The sequence below is a fragment of the Somniosus microcephalus genome, chromosome 9 (assembly GCF_052327205.1).
Source record: "Somniosus microcephalus isolate GS21.2 chromosome 9, FLI_Smic_1.0, whole genome shotgun sequence".
In the NCBI taxonomy this organism is placed as follows: Eukaryota; Metazoa; Chordata; class Chondrichthyes; order Squaliformes; family Somniosidae; genus Somniosus; species Somniosus microcephalus.
Window position 1 is genome coordinate 72207142 of NC_140995.1, and position 12822 is coordinate 72219963.

General features: G+C 43.4%; 1 protein-coding gene across 1 annotated transcript in view; it reads right to left on the bottom strand.

Annotated features, from left to right (window-relative positions):
• Nucleotides 1-12822, bottom strand: part of pgbd5 (piggyBac transposable element derived 5) — a 66162-nt gene that overhangs the window by 21152 nt on the left and 32188 nt on the right. The window contains exons 3-4 of the mRNA XM_085996765.1: nucleotides 4347-4481; nucleotides 1878-2058 (exon numbers count right to left, since the gene is read on the bottom strand). Of these exons, the coding sequence (XP_085852891.1) occupies nucleotides 1878-2058; nucleotides 4347-4481 (316 nt within the window). The remainder of the gene's footprint in view (nucleotides 1-1877; nucleotides 2059-4346; nucleotides 4482-12822) is intronic.

The following is a 12822-nucleotide window of genomic DNA, read 5'->3' on the forward strand; positions in this document are numbered from 1 at the left end:
CCAACATTTTCGGTTTTTACTACAAATACTTACAATCTGCATCTCCCATTGTGTCCCTAACTTATCCTATTGTACCTCATCTGGAGATCAGTGTTAGTTCCAGGTATCCAGATTAAATTTGGGCTATTAGATCATATCATGGAGTTATAACGTTCAGTGAGGGTATCAGAGGTTAACAGAATGGAGTGCACCCACACTCATTCTTCCCACAAAACAGCTTGATCATTTTACAAACTAACAGCACTATGTCTATAAATTATACAACATATGGCAGAAGTAATCACAGTGAAATCTGCCACCAGCTCCACATTATACAAAATACAAAATACACATTGATGAGAACAACCTCTAGGCAGTAATTTCACCCATGGGTTCAGTTAAGTGCTACAACCATCTTGAGCTTCACCTCATGGTTTATGCCATCTCAACTTTGAGATGAGATTACAGCATTGACATTCCATCTCATTCAGCTCCCCTTGTGACTGAAGGCGCCACCCAGTGCGGAGCTACAAACAACAGATAGACGCAGGTATGATTCCCCAGTCTGTACCAAGTTAGCTTATCTCAGTTGGGACACTGCAATTGGTGTCAGCAATCTGCCCTGGGGGACAGGGGTGGGCGTAAAAAAACAAACACAGAAATCAGCCAAGGTTCCCGCTCTTGATTCCCATCTAGTGACTTCTGCTGGTAAATGTGGGTGTGGATGTCACAAGGTGACAGGCTTGGCCACGATCAAAAAGAACCTACCAATGTTCACATAATGGGCAAGGTATCAGAGGGAGCTGGTGACCATAGAATGACATTGCAGCAAGTTAGTGCCTTCAAGGGGAGTAGGGGCAGGAAAGAGAAAAATGAGAACACTAAAATGGAGAAAAAAATGTTCATTCCCAAACTCAGCATCTTACATTCCTTATTAAAACATAATGGCCCAGAAATTCGGGTCTCCACGGGTGAGTACGCACGGGGTACTCACCCGTAAGCCCAATGGAAGTGCCGGTTTCCTGCATGCATTGCGCATGCGCGGGAAACCGGCACTTCCGTTCCCCTGAAAGCAGGGGTTCAGAGGTCGAACGCGTGCACAGGAGAGGCTGCGCGTGCGCATCGAACTTGGGTGTTTTTTTTTTTATATACAGGTTTTCCCGGGAGTGTAAGTCTCCAGAAGTTAGACATGTAAAAAGCAGGCGTAAGGCCTGCTTTTTACAAGGCAAGTGGTGAATTAATTAAAATTAAAACATTTTTTCCCCACAGGTTTATTATTTTTAAATACTTTAAAGAAAGGCAAGTTTATTTTTAGCCCCGTTAGAAATTTAAATTATTGTTTAAAATAGTTATTTCATGTAATTTATCATTTATTTAAAAAATGTGATTTTTAAAAAATGTATTTGAAGATTTAGTGAGGTTATGGGGCCTGTAGTATTTCTAAGTTTTGACAGGTCTTCCTGTCAGACTTATGAATGGAGCATTCCCTGCTCCGATTGGCTCCCCATGGCCCACGTGATCCCAGGGGACGCATCGAACTGCGCCCCTGGGATATGCAAGCACTGCGCGCCGACAGCTGGAGCAGGCCCCAGATCGGAATTCCACAGGGGCCCACAGCTCAACGGCCGGCGCGCAAGGTAAGTGCAGGTCGGGGGCTTGCACCCGCGGGAAGTCCCCGACCCAAATTTCTGGGCCAATAGCTAAAACTTGGGATGGAACAAGAATGAAGAAAATCTACTTCAAGGTACCCTGTACTAAGCTCCAGCAACAATTAAAGGTCCACATCGTATGTTCAGCGAAGCAATCCTTTTAACTTTTTCCAAAGTTATCTTGCTTCACACAGTTATTCCAAAAAGTCCTGCACTGCCCACAGTATTTCATGCTTTTTTATTACAAACCTTTTTTCTCAAACTCCTCGAAAAGATTTAGGCTGGTGATGCTGGGGCCAGTGTAGATGATGTAGTTTTTGCCAGTCAAATTCTGACAAAGGCTTTTCGCCACAAGACTGTGGAGCTGTGGTCTGTTCTTCAAAGTATCCAACCCATCCGAGGCTGTTCCTTCCTTCAAATGAACATAAACCTAAATGGAAAAGGAGAGCAAGACCACCAAACACATTTAACACGTTTGGTTGCAGAATAGCATTAGACTCAAAGATTCTTCCCCATTTTCACTGCAACACCAAATTCCACTTAGTGACTCTTCCATTTGTCACAACAGATTGTCTTAAGATGTGCTAATCTCTTATTAATGCAGCCCCTTGACTGGAGCAACAGACTTTTATTTTCCGCTCTGTGCCACACTGCACTCCATGCACGCTTTTTCTTTTAAACTTGCACACTTCACCTCACTGGATTAGATATCCAGAACAGCCTCCATTTGGTTTCACTATCCTTTACAGTCGATCCTGTGGAGAGAATGGCCTCATCATTTGTGCTGCAAGCTGACAATCTATATACCCGCAAAATGGGTACCAGGCACCGAATACTGTGCGCTCCCAGGTCCCTCCCAACATTCAGGGAGTTCACTGTTAAAAGTATTATTTGCTTTGGTCTCAGTCTCTGCTCCTGGAAAAGGTGCTAGAGCCACGAGACACAAATAACATGGAATCGTTTACAAATCAATTGGATGCAGCAGTGGCGAGTTGGGGGAGCAACAGTATGGAGAACCCGCACTGGCAGGCGGGTCGGTAACCAGAGGACAGAGATTTAAGGTAATTGGCAAAAAGAACCAGAAGGGAGATGAGAATTTTTTTTACGCAATGAGTTACGATGATCTGGAATGCGCTGCCTGAAAGGGTAGTGGAAGCAGGTTCAATAGTAACTTTCAAAGGGAAATTAGATATTTACTTGAAAAGGAAACATTTGCAGGGGTATGGGGAAAGAGCAGGGGAGGGAGACTAATTGGATTGCTCTTTCAAAGAACCGGCACAGGCATGATGGGCCAAATGGCCCCTCTGTGCTATATGATCTGTGCTCCTTCATCGTCGCTGGGTCAAAATCCTGGAACTCCCTCCCCAACAGCACTATGGGAGTACCTTTACCATACGTACTGTAGCGGTTCAAATAGGAGGCTCCCCACCTCCTTCTCAAGGGCAATTAGGGATGGGCAATAAATGCTGGCCTTGCCAGCGATGCTCACATCCCTAACAAAAAAAAAATGATTCTATGGCAGATGTACCATGACTTCACAATCACAGCATGCAGCAAGTTAAAAACAGAGACTGTACTGTTCAAGGGAATGCAGACATACATTAATAACCAGCTTCTGTTTGTTGAGACAATATTTTTTATCTTGGAAACGTTTTAATACCAGAGTAGGAACAATCCACACCATTAAAAGTCTTGAATCCAGTGGATGTATTTAGCATTATACCTTTCAAAAGGTGTTACAGAAGAAAGTGTGGCTTTAGAGGGGTGACAAGTCCATAGGACAAAAAAATCATGAGTGGCTCAACTGTAACCCACTTAAGAGACCAAGTAACCATTTGAAGGAGGGAGACGTTACACTGTAGATTTAGCATCGGCGTGAAGCAGAAGCAGTTTTGAGCAATGCTGAACTGGTGTCGTATAAAGTACAAGTTAAAGAGTGACCCTTCTCTGAATAAAGTGAGTGTCAGTCTGCTTGTGTCTCAGGCTGCATTTACACTATAAACATGAACAAATCAAATTAAATAAATAGTAGCAATGTAGAATGAGTCACAAGCAATCAAATGGATCAGTTCACAGAAGGAGGCTTGCTCATGCTATATCTTGCAAATTAGACAGACAGACATTATAAGGTGTAGATCGTCTCCAGCTGAGTCAGAACCATTACTGGTGCTAATTAAACTATTACTTTACTGAAATAAACAGAATATTCTGGAAATACACAAGATTTATCAGCAGCAGAGAATAAAGATGGAATACGTTTTCGATACAGACCGTCATCACAAAGCATTTGTTAAAGTGTCTCAAAAGAGGCTTTAGAAAAATTCAGATGTATGGTAAAAGAGGAAATGTAACAGCATGGATAGAAAGTTGGTTGACAGAACAGTTAGGACGGAGCTCTGATTGTAGAGCGTCAGTGCCCCCGAGGTCAGTGCTTGGTCCACTTCTGTTCTCAGTATAAATAAATGATTGGGACGTGGTCATAGGGAGCACAATCTGAAAATTTGTTGATGACAAAGGTGAGGTGTTTGTCAAAACACAAGGACTGACAAAGATGTCAGGAGGATAGACAGGTTAGTGGAGTGGGTAGACAGGTGGCAGACGCAGTTTAGTGTGAATATCAATGGGAGGTAATTAGTTGTTTAAAATTAGCTCATGAATATTTGAAAATGGGCCTTAATATTTAGTTACAGAAGAGGAGAACATTTTCAGTAATGTCACCTGGCAGATGTAGCCTGTTGCTGCACATTGCCTGACCCAGAGACTAAACTTCCGCTTTTTCCTTTTACGTAAATCCCGGTCCGTACATGTGGCAATGAATAATGGATCTTCATCAATTAGTGGCTCATGAAGTACCTGAAATACATAAAGATATATTCACAGTTTAATGAAAGATTAAATCATACACAACCTTGCTGTAACATTTCCTCAAATTACAGCTAGTTTTTTTAAAAAGTTAACAACTTGCATTTATATAGCACCTTTAACGTAGTAAAACATCCCATGGTGCTTCAGAGGAGCATTACCAAACAACATTTGACACTGAGCCACCATAAGGAGATATTAGGACAAATGACCAAAAGTTTGGTCACAAAGGTAGATTTTTAAAGGAGGAGAGAGAAAGAGAGAGGTGGCAGGGTTTAGGGAGGAAATTCCAGAGCTTGGGCCTAGGCAGCTGAAGGCACAGCTGCCAATTGGTGAAACACTTAAAATCAAGGATGTGCAAGAGGCCAGAATTAGAAGAGTGGAGAGATCTCAGAGGGTTGTAGGAGGTTACAGAGATATGGAGGGATTTGAAAACAAGGATGAGAATTTTAATATTGAGGCATTGCTTAACCTGGAGCCAATGTATAAGAATTCACAATAATTTACAGTTCTGAAGATTAATTTTTTTGATTAAAGAATCCCTGGGCGTTGTGCTTTTAAATTTCATGGGATAAAAATGGCTGTGTCAGCACATGGCCGAAGACAAAGGGACTTGGAAAGCAGCTTCTGTGTCTGGAAGTAAGGTTCAATGGAGCTGCTAATCAAAGGGGTGTCCCCCCCCACTGCAGCAGGGCAATCGATGCCTGTTTATCAATAGTGGTTCCAGATGACCACAGGACAATGCTTTGTTTACAAAGCAATTGAATGCTATTAGCATTTGTTTGAATATCGAGTGGATACATCTAAACTGCAGAAGAGACTTTTGGATCTTGAATGGGGACCATTTAAGAACTGAATGGGTTTAAATCACCTAGCATCTGGACAATAGAGCAGTTGTATTTCCCTTTTGTTTCAGCCCAGGGAGCTCCGGAAGACACATTAACCCAGTCCAACCACTCTGAGTTAGCCAATCACAGCTTTCTCTTGTGTATTGGAACCTTTGGGTGGGAATTTTGCACACAGCCCTGGCAGGGCAGAACAGCAGGAGCTCGCCAGGTATATAAGATAGCTGCTGAGAAGCTATATCTCTTCTCACTTCGCTGGACCACAGGTGAGCAGGGTGTTCTGACTCAACAAGACAACCTAGCAGGAGTTTGGGGTGGTGATTTAAGGGAATTGCTAAGATTGTTTAATTAACATTGTAGCCATTGTATCCCTCGTTTTTGCCGTCTGTACCCCCTTGTTATACACTTTTACTGTAATTACTGTGTTCGTGTGGCATAGTTTATTCTTTTGATTGTAGTTTATTTAGGTAATAAAACTTGATTTTTCTCTCATCCAAACCACTTGTCCGTTTTAAAATCATTAATTATAAGTTCCTCCACTCAGAACTGAAGGAGGGGTAGCGATTCGAAACCGCTGTTTGTAAATTGGTTCAGAGTGCAGCAGCAAAAGGCTGTTGACCAGGTGAATTACCGTAAACCAGGTAAAAGGTTGGAATTGGTCAGAGCTCAGAGGCAAAGGCTGCTGGCCAGGTAAATTACCATAAACCAGTTAAAAGATGCCCCCCCCTTACAAATGGAGGTCAGTAACCACAGGGCTGCTGGGTGAACGGGACGGTGCGAGTGAGGACACGGGCAGCAGAGCTTTGAATGAGCTTATGTTTATGTAGGGTGGAAGATGGGAGGCCATCCAGGAGAACATTGGAAGTCAAGTCTCGAGGTAACAAAGGCACGGGTGAGGGGTTCAGCAGGTGAGCGGAGGCAGCGTGGGGGTCGGGCGATGTTACGGAGGTGGAAATAGGCGGTCTTCATGATGGCGCGGATGTGTGGTCATCTCAGTAATTCAGCATTTAATAAATTCTTGATGAAAGTAATACATGAACCTGGAATTCCCGTTAATATGATTGTGTTGAAACAGTTCAGGCAAATGACACACTACAGTCGATTACAATTGGCCATCCATGGATGACTACTGATGGGAGCCATTTCAAAGAACTGGCTAAAAATTTATTCCTAGCACAAGGAGAAATACAAACATTTATTGGGAAGAAATTGGCATCTAGCAGTGCACGCCAATATAAATGAAAAGTTGAACAGCATTTGGGGGATCAGGCCAATTACTCCAGCTGAGATCTACACCGGGGCTGAATTTCTAGGAAATACAAGATGGGCATCAGCTGAATGAACACTTCCTAGAAGCTCTTGAATGACTTGGGTCTTGGTCAATGGCTTGTCCCAGCAACACTCTTCCTGTAATAAAAGGACAAGTAATATAGCTTGGTATCTCTCACTGATTTCCTGGAAGTGAATCTCAGTCCATCAGCAGCTAGGAAAATTTCACAGGTTCTTAAATCAGACCAATAAAGAGTTTTGCACATTAACATTAGTACACCATGTCAAAGAAGGACTTGTGCTTGGAGATGACAGGACAGTTGCTGTTGGTGTAGAAATATTTCACAGAAATCACAGAAACCCCACAATGCAGATAGAGGCCATTTCGGCCCATCGAGCCTGCACCGACACATATCCCACCCGATCCCCGTAACCCCTACACCAACACATATCCCACCCTATCCCCGTAACCCCACGTATTTAATCCCCCTAACGCTAAGGGTCAATTTATTATAGCCAATCAACCTAACCCGCACATCTTTGGACTGTGGGAGGAAACCGGAGCACCCGGAGGAAACCCACGCAAACACGGGGAGAATGTGCAAACTCCACACAGACAGTCACCCGAGGCCGGATTCGAACCCGGGTCCCTGGCGCTGTGAGACAACAGTGCTAACCACTATGCCACTGTGTACATTAGTTCAAACGATGGATGCTGTCTTAATGAGTCAAGACACATTATTGAGGCAGAGCAATGGGATCTTTATCCTCATCCAACTTGTGCTCCGACCGGCCTAAAAGTGTTCCCATGCTGACACAAAAGTGGCTGTGTTTCACCCCTTGGGATCATTTAAGCTTGAGGAGGTAAATGTATCCCTGGGGTTGGTTGTAGGCATCAGCAAAACCCAGAGGGTGGTGGTTTGATCAGAATCTCAGTAATAACACGTTCATGCAGGCATTTAAATCCCACTGATAAAATTGAACTAGTTGCACTATGGACTTGAAGCGGTTGTGCATGAATATAAACCAGTCAGGCACTAAGGATGTTTGCACCCCCATCTACTTTCTCGGTCTTCTATGCAACATCCAAGCCCCCAACCTTGCTGGTGAGGCCAAATTCCAGCCAGCATTGCTGCTTTTCAAATGCTGCATTTAAAAATTGTGACAAAATAATTAAACAAAACTGCACACACTCGCAATAGCACATCAGTTTGAGACAATGGAGAAGCCATTTCAGAAATTCACACCTATAATGTTGGGAGTGCTTTCATTCAGGAGTTAGATATATTTCTTAAGGCTAAAGGGATCAAGGGATATGGGGAGAAAGCAGGGACAGGGTACTGAATTTGGATGATCAGCCATGATCTCATTAAATGGCGGAGCAGGCTCGAGGGGCCTAATGGCCTACTCCTGCTCCAATCTTCTATGTTTTGATTTATTCAGCACAGCACGAGACTTAACTGGTCAATTTAGTTGCCATGGTCTCCACGCTAAGAGGGCAGTGATGGTTTTGATCAGCAATTTGATGAGCCAATCCTTGGCAGAGAGAGCCGGGACAAGGGCAGAAGTTAAGCTTTCGGCTATGGTTCTCTCTCTGTTTGCAGCCAATTGGAGTTTAATATTCTCTGGATTATTGCCCAAGACACGTGCAAATTGGCATAGAAGCAGACAGATCAGGAGAATTAACACGTGGCTAAAAGGCTGGTGTGGGAAAGAGGGTTTCTTTTCATGGGACACTGGCACCAGTTCTGGGACAGGAAGGAGCTGTACCGATGGGACGGACTCCAGCTGAACTGGGAAGGGACCCATGTCTTGACAGAAAAGGTAAATAGGGAGGTGGCAAAGGCTTTAAACTAGTAAGATGGGGGGGGGGGGGGGGGGGGGAAGGGATCTACAAGAAACGTAACCAGCCTAAATATAAACAAAACAAGAAAAGAGAGCATAGGAAAGAATAAAGTAAGGGAGGACATTGATGGCAAGGGAATAAATCGAGTTATAGAACAGGAGTCCAAAAAGATGGTTAAACTTAAAGTGAGGGGAAATCCTATTAAAAACTAGTTAAATGTCTGTACAGCAATGCAGTGTCTGTAATAAAACAAGGGAGCTGGAGGCAATCATGCGTTGCGAGGAACCAGACGTAATAGGGATTACTGAGACATGGCTACAGCGTCCTAGGCCCAACCATCTTCAGCTGTTTCATCAATGACCTTCCCTCCATCATAAGGTCAGAAGTGGGGATATTCACTGATGATTGCACACTGTTCAGCACCATTCGAGACTCGTCAGATACTGACGCAGTCCGTGTCCATATGCAGCAAGACCTGGACAACATTCAGACTTGGGCTGACAAGTGGCAAGTAACATTCGCACCACACAAGTGCCAGGCAATGACCATCTCCAACAAGCGAGACTCTAACCATCTCCCCTTGACATTCAATGGCATTACCATGGCTGAATCCCCCACTATCAACATCCTGGGGGTTACCATTGATCAGAAACTGAACTGGACCAGCCATATAAATACTGTGGCTACAAGAGCAGGCCAGAGGCTGGGAATTCTGCGGCGAGTGTCTCACCTCCTGACTCCCCAAAGCCTTTCCACCATCTACAAGGCACAAGTCAGGAGTGTGATGGAATACTCTCCACTTGCCTGGATGAGTGCAGCTCCAACAACACTGAAGAAGCTCGATACCATTCAGGATAAAGCAGCCTGCTTGATTGGCACCCCATCCACCACCTCCAACATTCACTCCCTCCACCACCGGCGCACTGTGGCTGCAGTGTGTACCATCTACAAGATGCACTGCAGCAACTCGCCAAAGCTCCTTCAACAGCACCTTCCAAACCCGCGACCTCTACCACTTAGAAGGACAAGGGCAGCAGACGCATGGGAACATCACCACCTACAAGTTCCCCTCCAAGCCACACACCATCCTGACTTGGACCTGTATCGCCGTTCCTTCACTGTCGCTGGGCCAAAATCCTGGAACTCCCTTCCTAACAGCATTGTGGGTGTACCTACACCATATGGACTGCAGTGGTTCAAGGCGGCGGCTCACCACCATCTTCTCAAGGGCAATTAGGGATGGGCACTAAATGCAGGCCTATCCAGCAACGCCCACATCCCATCAATGAATTTTTAAAAAATCAGGACTGGGAATTAAACATTGCAGGGTATAACATATTTAGAAAAGATGGGGAGTGAAAAAGGGGAGGTGGAGTAGCTGTACTTATTAGGGATTACATAATGACAATATAAAAAAAGTGACGCAGATATCAGCAAGACAAAAATAGAATCCATATGGAGAGAGATAAAAGATAATTAAGGATCAATCACACTAATAGGCAGAGTCTACAGACCACCCAATAATGGAAAGGAGGTGGAGGAAGAAATATGCAGACAAATTAGGGAAATGAGTAAAAAAATAGAAGAATAATCATGCGGGATTTCAACTACCCCGATATTAATGGGGCAGAAGAGCTAGGTAAAAGGGGATAAGGGAATGGAGTTCTTACAATGTGTACAGGACTCCTTTCTAATCCAATATGTAAAAAGCCCAAGGGAGCATTCGCTATTGGATCCAGTAATAGGGAATGAACCAGGGCAAATAAGAGAAGTAAAAGTAGGGGAACATATAGGCAATAGTAACCATATTATGTTTTAATATGCTTTAAGATGATAACTGAGAAAGACATAAGTATGACGAAAACCAGGTTAACAGATTGGAGAAAAGCTGATTTTGAGCAGCTGAGAATAGAACTTGGGGAACAAAAATGGACAACAATATTGGTAAACAACGATATAGAATAGCAATGGGAAACATTTAAAACGGTGTACAACAGAGTGCAGGAAAAATATATTCCATTAAAAGTAAAGAATAAACTAAACAATAATGAGACTCCATACATGAATAAAGCCATAAAAGGGAACAATTGAGGGTAAGGAAATAGGCATACATAAGTACATAGGCAGGGGAGTGCATGATAAGGGAGAATACAAAAAGATTAAGAAAAGTCAAAAAAACAATTAGGGAGGCAAAGAGGAACTATGAAATTAAATTACAGGAAACTTTGGTTTATCTGGAGGTTAACTGTCCGGAATGCTCGATCCACCGGCAAAATGCAGGAGTCGGTTCAGTAAGTTTTTTTTCTTTTCGTTGCTTTTTTTTCCACCAGTCAGGCTCTGCAAGGTCTAGCTGAAGCTGTTGCTAAGCTACAGAGATGCTTGCAAGCTACGGCCGACTGTTTAGAAGCTGTGCAACAGGGTTTGTTGCTAGATACAGAGCTCAAAAGCTCCGTATGTTTTAACATTAGCGCTGGTTTGTCCGGCAGTTTTGATGGGACGGCAACAGCTCGGTCCCGTCGGTGCCGGATATCAAAGTTTCCTGCATCAAGGCACATAAAACAAAATAGTAAAATATTTTATAGGCACATCAATAAAAAGGAAGGTTGGGATGGGAATAGGGCCATTAAGGGATAGACAGGATAATACCACAGGTAACGATAGAGAGATGGCAGAAATATTAAATAATTATTTTGCTTCAGTATTTACCAGGAAGATAGAACAGGTGGACATGACATTGGATGATTAGATTAGTAATGAGATAAGTGTATTTAAAATTTAAAAAAAGGGGATATTTTAAATAAACTAATCAAACTCAGGATAAAACACCTGGTCTGGATAGATTGCATCTACACATTTTAAAAGAATCTAGGGAAGAGATAGCAGAGGCATTACCACTGCTGTTCACAATTTACATTAACGATTCAGACTGTTGAATCAAAAACACAATTTCTAAATTTGCGGATGACACCAAATTTTTTTTTTGGGGGGGGGGGGGGGGGAGATAGTCAATACGGAGGAGGACTGCAACAAATTACAGGAGGACATTAATAAACTTGCAGAATGGACATATAATTGGCAAATGAAGTTCAACACAGATAAATGTGAGGCATTACATTTTGTTAGGAAGAATAGGGAGGTCACGAGTCTAGGTGGGGTAGAGGAACAAAGGGATCTAGGAGTACAAATACACAAATCACAAAGTTGCAACACAGGTTAGCAAGGCCATAAAAAAAGCAAACCAAGCACTAGGGTTTATTTCTAGAAGTATAGAATTAAAAAGTAGGGAAGTTATGCGAAACCTGTATCGAACCTTGGTTAGACCACACTGCGCACAGTTCTGGTCGCCATATTATAAAAAGGATATAGAGGCACTGGAGAAACATAGAAACTAGGAGCAGGAGTAGGCCATTCGGCCCCTCAAGCCTGCTCCGCCATTCAATGCAATCATGGCTGATCATCCAAATTCAGTACCCTGTTCCTGCTTTCTCCCCATATCCCTTTAGCCTTAAGAAATATATCCAACTCCTTCTTGAATATATTTAAGATGAATTGGCCTCTACTGCCTTCTGTGGTAGAAAATTCCACAGGTTCACCACTCTCTGGGTGAAGAAATTCCTCCTCATCTCTGTCCTAAATGGCTTACCCCTTATCCTTAGACTGTGACCCCTGGTTCTGGACTCCCCAACCATCGGGAACATCCTTTCTGCATCTAGTCTGTCTAGTCCTGTTAGAATTTTATAAGTTTCAATGAGATCCCCTCTCATTCTTCTAAACTCCAGCGAGTACAAGCCCAATCGGCCCAATCTCTTCTCAGACGTCATTCCTGCCATCCCAGGTATCAGCCTGGTGAATCTTCGCTGCACTCCTTCCATAGCAAGAACTCCTTCCTCAGATAAGAGGGTGCAGAGAATATTTACAAGGATGATACCAGAAATGCGAGGGTATACATATCAGGAAAGGATGAACAGGCTGAGTCTCTTCTCTTGAAAAAAGGCAGCTGAGGGGTGACCTAATAGGAGGTCCTTAAAATTATGAAAGGTTTTGACAGAGAGAATGTTTCCACTTGTGGGGAAGAGCAACACTAGAGGCCATAAATAGAAGATAGTCAACAAGAAATCCAATAGGGAATTCAGAAGAAACTTCTTTACCCAAAGAGTGGCGAGAATGTGGAACTCGCTACCACAGGGAGTGGGTGAAGCAAATAGTGTAGATGCATTTAAGCATATAAGGGAGAAGGGAATCGAGGGTTATGCGGATAGATTTAGATGAGGAAAGGCGGGAGAAGGCTCGTGTGGAGCATAAACGCTGGCATGGACTGGTTGGGCCGAATGGTCTGTTTGAGCCGTATATCCTATGTAATCCTATAAAAGAG